Genomic DNA, 15,039 nt, shown 5'->3' with positions numbered 1-15,039 from the left:
GTGGGAGTGTCACTGATTAACACTGAACCCTGTGGGAGTCTCACTGATTAACACTGAACCCTGTGGGAGTCTCAGTCATTAACACTGAACCCTGTGGGAGTGTCAGTGATTAACACTGAACCCTGTGGGAGTGTCACTGATTAACACTGAACCCTGTGGGAGTCTCACTGATTAACACTGAACCCTGTGGGAGTCTCACTGATTAACACTGAACCCTGTGGGAGTCTCACTGATTAACACGGAACCCTGTGGGAGTCTCAGTGATTAACAGTGAACATTATGGGAGTCTCACTGATTAACACTGAACCCTATGGGAGTCTCACTGATTAACACTGAACCCTGTGGGAGTCTCACTGATTAACACTGAACCCTATGGGAGTCTCACTGATTAACACTGAACCCTGTGGGAGTCTCACTGATTAACACTGAACCCTGTGGGAGTGTCAGCGATTAACACTGAACCCTGTGGGAGTCTCAGTGATTAACACTGAACCCTATGGGAGTGTCACTGATTAACACTGAACCCTGTGGGAGTCTCACTGATTAACACTGAACCCTGTGGGAGTGTCAGCGATTAACACTGAACCCTGTGGGAGTCTCAGTGATTAACACTGAACCCTATGGGAGTGTCACTGATTAACACTGAACCCTATGGGAGTCTTCACTGATTAACACTGAACCCTGTGGGAGTCTCAGTGATTAACACTGAACCCTGTGGGAGTCTCAGTCATTAACACTGAACCCTGTGGGAGTCTCACTGATTAACACTGAACCCTGTGGGAGTCTCACTGGTTAACACTGAACCCTGTGGGAGTCTCACTGATTAACACTGAACCCTGTGGGAGTGTCAGTGATTAACACTGAACCATGTGGGAGTCTCACTGAGTAACACTGAACCCTGTGGGAGTCTCACTGATTAACACTGAACCCTGTGGGAGTCTCAGTGATTAACACTGAACCCTGTGGGAGTCTCACTGATTAACACTGAACCGTGTGGGAGTCTCAGTGATTAACACTGAACCCTGTGGGAGTCTCAGTGATTAACACTGAACCCTGTGGGAGTCTCACTGATTAACACTGAACCCTGTGGGAGTCTCAGTGATTAACACTGAACCCTGTGGGAGTGTCAGTGATTAACACTGAACCCTGTGGGAGTGTCACTGATTAACACTGAACCCTGTGGGAGTCTCACTGATTAACACTGAACCCTGTGGGAGTCTCAGTCATTAACACTGAACCCTGTGGGAGTGTCAGTGATTAACACTGAACCCTGTGGGAGTGTCACTGATTAACACTGAACCCTGTGGGAGTCTCACTGATTAACACTGAATCCTGTGGGAGTCTCACTGATTAACACTGAACCCTGTGGGAGTCTCACTGATTAACACGGAACCCTGTGGGAGTCTCAGTGATTAACAGTGAACATTATGGGAGTCTCACTGATTAACACTGAACCCTATGGGAGTCTCACTGATTAACACTGAACCCTGTGGGAGTCTCACTGATTAACACTGAACCCTATGGGAGTCTCACTGATTAACACTGAACCCTGTGGGAGTCTCACTGATTAACACTGAACCCTGTGGGAGTGTCAGCGATTAACACTGAACCCTGTGGGAGTCTCAGTGATTAACACTGAACCCTATGGGAGTGTCACTGATTAACACTGAACCCTGTGGGAGTCTCACTGATTAACACTGAACCCTGTGGGAGTGTCAGCGATTAACACTGAACCCTGTGGGAGTCTCAGTGATTAACACTGAACCCTATGGGAGTGTCACTGATTAACACTGAACCCTATGGGAGTCTTCACTGATTAACACTGAACCCTGTGGGAGTCTCAGTGATTAACACTGAACCCTGTGGGAGTCTCAGTCATTAACACTGAACCCTGTGGGAGTCTCACTGATTAACACTGAACCCTGTGGGAGTCTCAGTGATAACATTGAACCCTATGTGAGTGACTCTCAGTGATTAACACTGAACCCTGTGGGAGTCTCAGTGATAACATTGAACCCTATGTGAGTGACTCTCAGTGATTAACACTGAACCCTGCGGGAGTCTCAGTGATTAACACTGAACCCTGCGGGAGTCTCAGTGATTAACACTGAAGCCTATGCGGGTCTCAGTGATTAACACTGAACCCTGTGGGAGTGTCAGTGTGGCTGTGTGAGTCTCAGTGAGTGGTTGAGTGATTGAGTGAGTGACTGAGTGAGTAGGAGATTGAGCGACTAAATTAGCGAATGACTGAGTGAGCGACTGAGTGAGTGAGCGAGCAACTGATTGAGCGAGTGAGTGAGTGACTGAGTGAGCGAGCGACTGATTGAGTGAGCGAGTGAGTGACTGAGTGAGCGAGCGACTGAGTGAGTGACTGAGTGAGTGACTGAGTGAGTGACTGAGTGAGTGACTGAGTGAGTGACTGAGTGAGCGAGCGACTGAGTGAGTGACTGAGTGAGCGAGCGACTGATTGAGTGACTGAGTGAGTAAGCGAGTGAGTGAGTGAGCGAGTGACTGAGTGAGTGAGCGAGCGAGTGACTGAGTGAGTGAGTGAGCGAGTGAGTAAGCGAGTGAGTGAGTGAGCGAGCTACTGAGTGAGTGAGTGAGCGACTGAGTGAGTGAGCGACTTAGTGAGCGAGCTACTGAGTGAGTGAGTGAGCGACTGAGTGAGTGAGTGAGTGAGCGAGCGAGCGACTGAGTGAGTGAGCGACTGAGTGAGTGAGTGAGCGACTGAGTGAGTGAGCGAGCGAGCGACTGAGTGAGTGAGCGACTGAGTGAGTGAGTGAGCGAGTGAGCAAGCGAGTGAGTGAGTGAGCTACTGAGTGAGTGAGTGAGCGACTGAGTGAGTGAGTAAGCGAGTGAGTGAGCGAGCTACTGAGTGAGTGAGCGACTGAGTGAGTGAGTGAGTGAGCGAGCGACTGAGTGAGTGAGCGACTGAGTGAGTGAGCGACTTAGTGAGTGAGCGACTTAGTGAGTGAGCGAGTGAGTGAGCGACTGAGTGAGTGAACGAGCGAGCGACTGAGTGAGTGAGCGAGTGAGCGACTGAGTGAGCGACTGAGTGAGTGAGCGAGTGAGTGAGTGACTGAGTGAGTGAGCAAGCGACTGAGTAAGTGAGCAACTGAGTGAGTGAGTGAGTGACTGAGTGGGTGAGTGAGTGACTGAGTGGGTGAGTGACTGAGTGAGTGAGTGACTGAGTGAGCGACTGAGTGAGTGAGCGACTGAGTGAGTGACTGAGTGAGTGACTGAGTGAGCGAGCAACTGAGTAAGTGAGCGAGTGACTGAGTGAGTGAGCGAGTGACTGAGTGAGCGAGTGACTGAGTGAGCGAGTGAGCGAGCGAGTGACTGAGTGATCGAGTGAGTTAGCGAGTGAGTAATAATGGCGGTGGTGATGACGGCGTTGATTGTGGTGGTGATGATGGTGATGATGATGGTGATTGTGATGATGATGGTGATGTTGGTGATGATGGTGATGATGGTGATGATGGTGATGTTGGTGATGATGGTGATGATGTTGATGATGGTGATGTTGGTGATGATGTTGGTGATGATGATGGTGATGATGTTGGTGATGATGGTGATGATAATGGTGATGATGATGGTGGTGATGGTGATGATGGTGATGTTGGTGATGATGGTGGTGATGTTGATGTTAGTGATGGTGATGATGTTGGTGATGTTGGTGATGATGATGGTGATGATGATGGTGGTGATGGTGATGATGGTGATGTTGGTGATGATGGTGGTGATGTTGATGTTAGTGATGGTGATGATGTTGGTGATGTTGGTGATGATGATGGTGATGATGTTGGTGATGATGGTGATGATAATGGTGATGATGATGGTGGTGATGGTGATGATGGTGATGTTGGTGATGATGGTGGTGATGTTGATGTTAGTGATGGTGATGATGTTGGTGATGTTGGTGATGATGATGGTGATGTTGGTGATGTTGGTGATGTTGGTGATGGTGATGTTGGTGATGATGTTCGTGTTGATGTTGATGATGTTGGTGATGATGTTGATGATGTTGGTGATGATGTTGGTGATGATGATGGTGATGTTGGTGATGTTGGTGATGATGATGGTGATGTTGGTGATGTTGGTGATGGTGATGTTGGTGATGATGTTGGTGATGTTCATTACCGGGAGGCCCTGTGGGGGGGGGTAGTGGGGGGGCCGGCCGGAGCAAACTTGAACCCTGCGACTCTTCTCTACACACAGCACACAGTCACACACAGTCACACACACAGTCACACACATAGTCACACACACATAGTCACACACAGTCAGTCACACACACACACAGTCACACACAGTCACACACACAGTCACACACAGTCACACAGTCACACACATAGTCACACACACATAGTCACACACAGTCATAGTCACACACACACAGCCACACACAGTCACACACACAGTCACACACACACAGTCGCACACACACACAGTCACACACAGTCTCACACACACACACAGTCACACACACACAGTCACACACACACAGTCGCACACACACACAGTCACACACAGTCTCACACACACACACAGTCACACACACACAGTCACACACACACAGTCACACAGTCACACACAGTCACACACAGTCACACACACACAGTCACACACAGTCACACACACACACAGTCACACACACACACACAGTCACACACAAACACACAGTCACAGTCACACACACACAGTCACACACACAGTCACACACACACAGTCACACACAGTCACACACAGTCACACACAGTCACACACACACAGTCACACACACACAGTCACACACACACACAGTCACACACACACAGTCACACACAGTCACACACACACATTCACACAGTCACACACAGTCACACACAGGCACACACAGTCACACAGTCACACACAGGCACACACAGTCACACACAGTCACACACACACAGTCACACACACACACAGTCACACACACACACAGTCACACACAGTCTCACACAGTCACACACACAGTCACACACACACACACAGACACACACACACAGACACACACAGTCACACACACACACAGACACACACAGTCACAGACACACACAGTCTCACACACACAGTCTCACACACACACACAGTCACACACACACACACACAGTCACACACACACAGCACACACACACACACAGCACACACACACAGCACACACACACAGTCACACACAAACAGCACACACAAACAGCACACACAGCACACACACACACACAGACACACACACACAGACACACACACACAACACACACACACAGTCCACAGACAATCACACATATCATCACCAGCACCTGCTGGTGATGATGTTAATGATGGTGATGTTGATGATGTAAGTGATGGTGGTGTTGATGGTGATAGTGGTGATGATGTTGGTGATGGTGGTGATGGTGGTGATGATGGTGGTGATGTTGATGGTAGTGATGATGGTGATGATGTTGATGATGGTGGTGATGGTGGTGATGATGATGATGATGGTGGTGATGGTGATGATGATGGTGATGATGATGGTGGTGGTGATGATGGTGATGTTGATGGTAGTGATGATGATGGTGATGTTGATGGTGATGTTGATGGTAGTGATGGTGATGTTGATGATGTTGGTGATGTTGATGATGGTGATGTTGGTGATGTTGATGATGGTAGTGATGTTGATGATTATGGTGGTGATGATGGTGGTGATGATGGTGGTGGTGATGGTGGTGGTGATGTTGATGGTGATGATGATGGTGGTGGTGATATTGATGATGGTGGTGATGGTGATGTTGATGGTAGTGATGTTGATGGTAGTGGTGATGATGGTAGTGATGTTGATGGTGATGATGTTGATGTTGATGATGATGGTGGTGGTGGTGATGATGATGATGATGGTGGTGGTGATGATGGTGATGATGGTAGTGATGATAGTGATGGTGATGATGTTGATGATGATGTAATGGTGATGATGTTGATGATGATGTAATGGTGATGATGATGGTGGTGGTGATGATGATGATGGTGGTGGTGATGATGATGGTGATGATGTAATGGTGATGATGATGGTGATGATGATGGTGATGATGGTGATGATGATGGTGATGATGATGGTGATGATGGTGATGATGATGGTGATGATGATGGTGATGATGGTGGTGATGATGGTGGTGATGTTGATGGTAGTGATGATGGTGATGATGTTGATGGTGGTGATGGTGGTGATGATGATGTTGTTGATGTTGTTGATGATGATGATGTTGTTGTTGATGATGTTGATGATGTTGTTGATGATGTTGTTGATGATGTTGTTGTTGATGTTGTTGTTGTTGATGTTGTTGTTGATGTTGTGGATATTGTTGTGGTTGTTGTTGTGGTGGTTGTTGTTGTTGATGTTGTTGTTGATGATGTTGTTGATGATGTTGTTGATGTTGTTGTTGTTGATGATGCTGTGAATGTTGATGATGTTGTTGTTGTTGATTGTTGTTGTTGATGTTGTTGTTGTTGATGTTGTTGATGATGATGTTGTTGATGATGATGATGTTGTTGATGATGATGTTGATGTTGTTGATGATGATGTTGATGATGATGTTGTTGATGTTGTTGTTGATGATGTTGTTGTTGTTGATGATGCTGTTGATGTTGTTGATGATGCTGTTGATGTTGTTGATGTTGTTGTTGTTGATGATGATGTTGTTGATGTTGTTGATGATGATGTTGTTGATGTTGTTGTTGATGATGTTGTTGATGTTGTTGATGATGATGTTGTTGATGATGGTGATGATGTTGATGATGATGATGTTGATGATGATGTTGATGATGTTGTTGATGTTGTTGTTGATGATGTTGTTGTTGATGATGCTGTTGATGTTGTTGATGATGCTGTTGATGTTGTTGATGTTGTTGTTGATGTTGTTGATGATGATGTTGTTGATGATGGTGATGATGTTGATGATGGTGATGATGTTGATGATGATGTTGTTGATGTTGATGATGATGTTGTTGATGATGATGATGATGTTGATGATGATGATGATGTTGTTGATGATGATGTTGATGATGATGATGTTGTTGATGATGATGTTGATGATGATGTTGTTGTTGATGTTGTTGTTGTTGTTGATGTTGTTGATGATGATGATGATGTTGATGTTGTTGATGTTGTTGATGTTGTTGATGATGTTGTTGTTGTTGATGTTGTTGTTGTTGTTGATGTTGTTGATGATGATGATGATGTTGTTGATGATGATGATGATGTTGTTGATGATGATGATGTTGTTGATGTTCCCACCGTGATGGGTGCAGCTCCCTTGTTGCACTTTGGGCACTCCCAGCAGTTGGGGAGTTTCTGGTGGATCACAGCGCAGTGCACGTCCACCTGGGGTGAGCGAGGGGGTGAGCGAGGGGGTGAGTGGGTGGGTGGGTGAGTGGGTGAGTGGGTGGGTGAGTGGGTGAGCGAGGGGGTGAGCGAGGGGGTGAGTGGGTGGGTGGGTGAGTGGGTGAGTGGGTGGGTGAGTGGGTGAGTGGGTGAGCGAGGGGGTGAGCGAGGGGGTGAGTGAGGGGGTGGGTGAGTGAGTGGGTGGGTGAGTGAGTGGGTGAGTGAGTGGGTGGGTGGGTGGGTGAGTGAGTGGGTGGGTGGGTGGGTGAGTGGGTGAGTGAGTGGGTGGGTGGGTGGGTGAGTGGGTGGATGGGTGAGTGGGTGGGTGAGTGGGTGAGTGAGTGGGTGAGTGGGTGGGTGAGTGGGTGGGTGGGTGGGTGGATCACAGCGCAGTGCACGTCCACCTGGGGTGAGCGAGGGGGTGAGGGGGTGAGCGAGGGGGTGAGCGAGGGGGTGAGTGGGTGGGTGAGTGGGTGAGTGGGTGAGCGGGTGAGTGAGTGAGCGAGTGAATGAGTGGTGAGTGAGCGAGCGAGTGAGCGAGCGAGTGAGTGGTGAGCGAGTGGTGAGCGAGTGGTGAGCGAGCACCTTGAGACAGGCTGGGTGAGCGATCTCACCACACAGGGAGCACTCCATCAGCACCTGGTTGGTGAGCGGGGGGTGAGCGGCGTTGGTGAGGAGGCGATGGCCTCCCTCACCACTCCGCCCACACACGGCACACACAGCCACGTGAGGGAGCATGGGCTGTGGGTGACAAGGGTGGACACGGGGTGACAAGGGTGGACACGGGGTGACAAGGGTGGACACGGGGTGACAAGAGTGGACACGGGGTGACAAGGGTGGACACGGGGAGCGAGTCACAGGGTGACAAGGGTGGACACGGGATGACAAGGGTGGACACGGGGTGACAGGAGTGGACACGGGGTGAGCGTGTTGGTGAGTGTGTTGGTGAGTGTGTTGGTGAGTGTTTGTGTTGGTGTGTTGGTGAGTGTGTGTGTTGGTGAGTGTGTTGGTGAGTGTGTTGGTGAGTGTTTGTGTTGGTGTGTTGGTGAGTGTGTGTGTTGGTGAGTGTGTTGGTGAGCGTGTTGGTGAGTGTGTTGGTGAGTGTGTTGGTGAGTGTGTGTGTTGGTGAGTGTGTTGGTGAGTGTGTTGGTGAGTGAGTGTGTTGGTGAGTGTGTTGGTGAGTGAGTGTGTTGGTGAGTGAGTGAGTGTGTTGGTGAGTGAGTGAGTGTGTTGGTGAGTGTGTTGGTGAGCGTGTTGGTGAGTGTGTTGGTGAGTGAGTGTGTTGGTGAGTGTGTTGGTGAGTGAGTGAGTGTGTTGGTGAGTGAGTGAGTGTGTTGGTGAGTGTGTTGGTGAGTGTGCTGGTGAGTGAGTGTGTTGGTGAGTGTGTTGGTGAGTGTGTTGGTGAGTGTGTTGGTGACCGTGTTGGTGAGTGTGTTGGTGAGTGTGTTGGTGAGTGAGTTGGTGAGTGAGTGAGTGTGTTGGTGAGACACCCACACAGGTGCACTGTCTCCGCAGGCAGCTCTGCTTCATGCGGTGAGTGTGTTGGTGAGTGTGTGTGTTGGTGAGTGTGTTGGTGAGTGTGTTGGTGAGTGTGTGTGTTGGTGTGTTGGTGAGCGTGCTGGTGAGTGTGCTGGTGAGCGTGTTGGTGAGTGTGTGTGTTGGTGTGTTGGTGAGTGTGTTGGTGAGTGTGTGTGTTGGTGTGTTGGTGAGTGTGTGTGTTGGTGAGTGTGTGTGTTGGTGTGTTGGTGAGTGTGTTGGTGAGTGTGTTGGTGAGTGTGTTGGTGAGTGTGCTGGTGAGCGTGTTGGTGAGTGAGTGTGTTGGTGAGTGTGCTGGTGAGTGTGTTTGTGAGTGTGTTGGTGAGTGTGTTGGTGAGTGTGCTGGTGAGCGTGTTGGTGAGTGTGTGTGTTGGTGAGTGTATTGGTGAGTGTGTTGGTGAGCGTGTTGGTGAGTGAGTGTGTTGGTGAGTGTGTTGGTGAGTGTGTTGGTGAGTGTGTTGGTGAGTGTGTTGGTGAGTGTGCTGGTGAGCGTGTTGGTGAGTGTGTGTGTTGGTGAGTGTGTTGGTGAGCGTGTTGGTGAGTGTGTGTGTTGGTGAGTGTGTTGGTGAGCGTGTGTGTTGGTGAGTGTGTTGGTGAGCGTGTTGGTGAGTGTGTTGGTGAGTGTGTTGGTGAGTGTGTTGGTGAGTGTGTTGGTGAGTGTGTTGGTGAGACACCCACACAGGTGCACTGTCTCCGCAGGCAGCTCTGCTTCATGCGGTGAGTGTGTTGGTGAGTGTGTTGGTGAGTGTGTTGGTGAGTGTGTGTGTTGGTGAGCGTGCTGGTGAGTGTGCTGGTGAGCGTGTTGGTGAGTGTGTGTGCTGGTGAGCGTGTTGGTGAGTGTGTTGGTGAGTGTGTTGGTGAGTGTGTTGGTGAGTGTGTTGGTGAGTGTGCTGGTGAGTGAGTGTGTTGGTGAGTGAGTGTGCTGGTGAGCGTGTTGGTGAGTGTGTGTGCTGGTGAGCGTGTTGGTGAGTGTGTTGGTGAGTGTGTTGGTGAGTGTGTTGGTGAGTGTGTTGGTGAGTGTGTTGGTGAGTGTGTTGGTGAGTGTGTTGGTGAGTGTGTTGGTGAGCGTGTTGGTGAGTGAGTGTGTTGGTGAGACACCCACACAGGTGCACTGTCTCCGCAGGCAGCTCTGCTTCATGCGGTGAGTGTGTTGGTGAGTGTGTTGGTGAGTGTGTTGGTGTGTTGGTGAGTGTGTTGGTGAGTGAGTGAGTGTGTTGGTGAGTGTGTTGGTGAGTGTGTTGGTGAGTGTGTTGGTGAGTGTGTTGGTGAGTGAGTGAGTGTGTTGGTGAGTGAGTGTGTTGGTGAGTGTGTTGGTGAGTGTGTTGGTGAGTGAGTGAGTGTGTTGGTGAGTGTGTTGGTGAGTGAGTGAGTGTGTTGGTGAGTGTGTTGGTGTGTTGGTGAGTGAGTGTGTTGGTGAGTGTGTTGGTGAGTGTGTGTGTTGGTGAGCGTGCTGGTGAGTGTGCTGGTGAGCGTGTTGGTGAGTGTGTGTGCTGGTGAGCGTGTTGGTGAGTGTGTTGGTGAGTGTGTTGGTGAGTGTGTTGGTGAGTGTGCTGGTGAGTGAGTGTGTTGGTGAGTGAGTGTGCTGGTGAGCGTGTTGGTGAGTGTGTGTGCTGGTGAGCGTGTTGGTGAGTGTGTTGGTGAGTGTGTTGGTGAGTGTGTTGGTGAGTGTGTTGGTGAGTGTGTTGGTGAGTGTGTTGGTGAGTGTGTTGGTGAGTGTGTTGGTGAGCGTGTTGGTGAGTGAGTGTGTTGGTGAGACACCCACACAGGTGCACTGTCTCCGCAGGCAGCTCTGCTTCATGCGGTGAGTGTGTTGGTGAGTGTGTTGGTGAGTGTGTTGGTGTGTTGGTGAGTGTGTTGGTGAGTGAGTGAGTGTGTTGGTGAGTGTGTTGGTGAGTGTGTTGGTGAGTGTGTTGGTGAGTGTGTTGGTGAGTGAGTGAGTGTGTTGGTGAGTGAGTGTGTTGGTGAGTGTGTTGGTGAGTGTGTTGGTGAGTGAGTGAGTGTGTTGGTGAGTGTGTTGGTGAGTGAGTGAGTGTGTTGGTGAGTGTGTTGGTGTGTTGGTGAGTGAGTGTGTTGGTGAGTGTGTTGGTGAGTGAGTGTGTTGGTGAGACACCCACACAGGTGCACTGTCTCCGCAGGCAGCTCTGCTTCATGCGTCCCGGCCCACCGAACTTGCGCATGTCCTGGCAGAAGGGGCAGCGGCCACACTCGGAGCTGCGGCAGGCGGAGCAGCGCTTACAGCGAGTGCGTCGGTGCCTTGCCGAGGAGGAGGAGCAGCCACCACCGGCACCACCGGCACCACCGGCACCACCGGCACCACCGGCACCACCACCGGTACCACCACCGGCACCACCGGCACCACCACCGGCACCACCACCGGTACCACCACCGGTACCACCACCGGTACCACCACCGCCTCGTCTCCCCGACGGCACGGGGGAGCTGCCGGGCGGTGGCGGTGTTTGACGGTGAGAGGTTTTGGAGCGTAGCGACATACACGCCTGTAGACACACACACAGTCAGTCACACACACACAGTCACACACACACAGACACACACACAGACACACAGTCACACACACAGTCAGTGACACACAGTCACACAGTCAGTCACACACACAGTCAGTCACACACACACAGTCACACACAGTCACACAGTCAGTCACACACACACAGTCACACACACAGACACACATCTACACACACACAGTCACACACACACAACAACAACAACAACCGCCATTCGCCACTAAGTGGCGGTGACGTCACCACGACGCTTGTGCCAGGCTATGTGCACCCTGAGGCCACGTGAAGTGTCGAACGCCCGCTGGCAGGAGGTCACGGGGCAGACCCAGCAGGTGCCACGGGTCGACTGACTGAGATCACTGGCTGATGCACCACCTGTGCCCCCTACTGTGCCAACCTGCTGTGCTTTAGCCACCCGGCGCTCCGCTCGTTGTTCTGAGTGTCGCTCCTCCGCCCTCCGTTGTTGTTGGAGGGCGACTGCCTCCAACTGCCCAGTAGCGTCCTTCATGAGCCTCCTCCACAGAGGCCGATCTTGACACCGCTGGTACCAGTCATCGGCAAGTCCACTCAGCTCCACGTCCTCCTGTACCACATCACTCCATCTCTTCTCTAGCCCGTGCCGCGCCCGCTTAGCCCCCTCAATCCGGCCAAACAAAAGCTGTTTCGGCATGCGGTGGCTGGGCATGCGGGCTACATGACCCAGCCATCGCAGCCTTGCCTGCCGGAGGAGCTCACCGATGGGACCCTGCCCAGATCTTTCAAGGATTTGTGAGCTCCTCAACAATCCAGTCTGGTTAAACCCAGGATGGATCGTAGGCAGGCCAGCCTAAATGTTTCTAACCGGCGAAGATGTTCCATTAGGGGGGTCCACGTTTCGCAAGCGTAGAGAAGGGAGGGAATGACCGTGGCCGAGAAGACCTGAAGCTTAGTGCGGAGCGACAGACCAGGTAGCTTCCACACAGCGTTACACAACCGATGAAAAGATATTGCCGCTCGACTGATTCGGAGTGAGACCTCTGCTGTTAAACTGGAGCCAGTCATAAGCACACTGCCCAGGTATGGGAAACTCTCCACTCTCTCCACAACTGCCCCATCACCGATTGGGAGTTGTGGGGGTGGAGTGTCCGATGGTACAAAATACCCAGGCAGGTGCTTAGTTTTGGTGGGGCTGATGGTAAGGCCCCACCTCTTAGTGGCACGCTCCAGTCTCAGCAGCAGCGTCTCCAACTCCTCCTCTGACTGAGCAGCTATTACCAAGTCATCAGCATACATAACGTGGTTGAGCAATAGGGAGCCATCCCTTGACCGCACCCGGGCATCGATTAGCCTCCCATTATATCTGTACCATATGGAGATTCCCCCGGTACAGCTATTGAAGGCTTCACGAACTACATGGTCAAAATAGATGTTAAATAATGTGGGAGCCAGAGGACATCCCTGTCGCACCCCAAGGTGTACAGGGAATGGCTCTGACTCCCGGCCACGTAGTTTTACCCGGGCCCGCTCACCATCATGAAGGTCCTTAATGATCGTGAGCAGAGGGTCAGGTACTCCAAAAGCACGAAGAACGACCCAGAGCCCAGGCCTACTGATGGTATCATAGGCCTTGACCAGGTCAATAAAGCAGAGATGTAGGTCTTGTTGGAATTCCCTACACCTCTGCTGTAGCAGACGGACAGAAAATATGGCATCTGTGCAGGACCGCCCTTTCCTGAAACCGCATTGGGGCTCCGCAAGCCTCTCCTCAGCGTGCCTGGCAAGGCGATGCTGAATAATCCTTGCCAGGACCTTTCCCAGCACACTGAGGAGTGAGATGCCCCTGTAGTTGTTACAGTCTGTGCGGTCCCCCTTCTTAAAAAGGGGGACCACCAGGGCATCCTTCCAATCCTGCGGAACCCGTCCAGTGGTCCAGACTGTTGTTATGATGTCATATAGGGCAGTCTGTGCACAAACGCCACCCTCCCTCAGCATTTCGCTTGGGAGATCATCTCTGCCCGCTGCCTTTCCTGGTCTCAGACTCCGGATCGCCTTCAATACTTCTTCAGCAGATGGCACCTCAGCCAGCCACTCACAGGGGGTGACTTCATCCAATATTTGAGGCACCGCAGCCTCAGCAGGGTCATCCTCACTTTGTGCCACGATGTTTTCCTGGCTGAGGGATTTTCCCTCCCCCAGGACCTCACAGAAATGCTCAGCAAATCGGCGAACCTGTTCCTGGGGGTCGGAAATTGGATCACCGTTTTTTCCCCTAATGATGGTAATAGGTGTGGCGCTGCAGGTTACTTTTTTGATGGAGTTAAATAGAGATTTGTGATCACGGGCCACTGAGGCAGACTCCATCTCCTCAGCAACCCGCGACCACCACCCATCCTTGCAGCGCCTCACGGCTCTCCGAACCTCCGAGCGAAGGCTGCGGTAAGCCTCCTCATTCTCTGACGTGGGATTCTGTAGCCGATGACAGTGGGCCTGTCGCTTTTTCTCAACCATCCTGAACAACTCCTCTGTCATCCAGGGTGTCTGGGGAGGTCTGGACCGCGTACCCAAAGCAGCCATTGCAGCTGCATGAGTCACAGTCCTAAACCTCGCCCATTTACCCTCGACATCAGGAGGAGTCGGGGACGATGCCAATCCCAGCCGCAAGCGATGATGAAATTCTCGCTTGCAACTTTCATCAGATAACTGAGACCAGGCCACTTTAGGTTGGAATGGGGTCCTGGGTGTACACCCACCACCGGAGTGGAAGAATGGCAGGCGCATCTTACAGATGACTAGTCGATGGTCAGAGGGCAGATCAGCTCCACGGTAGGTCCTGGTGTCAAGGACATGGGCTCGCATTCGCTGGTCCGTCACTATGTAGTCCAGCAGATGTTCTTGCTTGGACCCGGCATGCATCCATGATGTTGTGTGGATGTGCCGATGCCGGAACAGCGTGTTGGTAATTACAAGCCCATGGGCTGCACAAAAATCTAGCAGCCTCCTACCGTTGTTATTGAGCTGATCTGGCCCATGCCCTCCAATCACTCCAGACCAGGTGCCAGTATCATGACCAACTCGGGCATTGAAGTCACCCAACATGATGACTCTATCCCGAGGGGCCACTTTAGCCAGCACCTGTGACAGGAGGTCATAGAAGGCATCTGACTCATCGGCTTTGCCTGCATCCCTCCACGGATGTTCATCTTCGGTGGGGGCATAAGTAACCACGACCACCATTCCTCGCCTCCGGTTGATGGGAAGGCGAGCCCAATGTAGCCTGGGGCTTACAGCTTCCCACACCTCACTGCCACGCTCCCACGCCCCCTTCATTCTTTTGTTCAAAAGAAGACCCACACCCTGTTGTTTGGCAGTCTGCTGCCCCGAGTAGAGGACTGTCCACCCCTCATGGTGGCAGGAGCCAGAGCCGGTCCACCGGACCTCCTGAATGCCGCATAGATCCAGGCGGTACCGGTCCAGCTCCCGACAGAGGAGTGGCAGCCTCTCCTCTGCAGTGAGCGTTCGAACATTCCACGTGGCCACCCGTAGTGGCTTTTCGTTGTTTCTGGAGTAGCCCCGAGGGTAGGTATTCAATCTCCTGGCTCCGCCAATTGGGGTTTGGCCAGGAGACGTCAT

General features: G+C 51.5%; 1 protein-coding gene across 1 annotated transcript in view; it reads right to left on the bottom strand.

Annotated features, from left to right (window-relative positions):
- Positions 1-15,039, bottom strand: part of LOC142908414 (uncharacterized) — a 96,534-nt gene that overhangs the window by 43,143 nt on the left and 38,352 nt on the right. The window contains 4 exon segments of the mRNA XM_076059111.1: positions 4,141-4,208; positions 7,286-7,372; positions 7,958-8,113; positions 11,023-11,406. Coding sequence (XP_075915226.1) covers positions 4,141-4,208; positions 7,286-7,372; positions 7,958-8,113; positions 11,023-11,406 — 695 coding nt within the window.

The sequence above is a fragment of the Petromyzon marinus genome (assembly GCF_048934315.1).
Source record: "Petromyzon marinus isolate PM22_M1 ecotype Great Lakes invasive population chromosome 84 unlocalized genomic scaffold, UKy_Petmar_22M1.pri1.0 chr84_unloc.2, whole genome shotgun sequence".
Lineage (NCBI taxonomy): Eukaryota > Metazoa > Chordata > Hyperoartia > Petromyzontiformes > Petromyzontidae > Petromyzon > Petromyzon marinus.
Note: the sequence above shows the minus strand (reverse complement) of the source record. Positions and strands in the feature narration are given on the sequence as shown.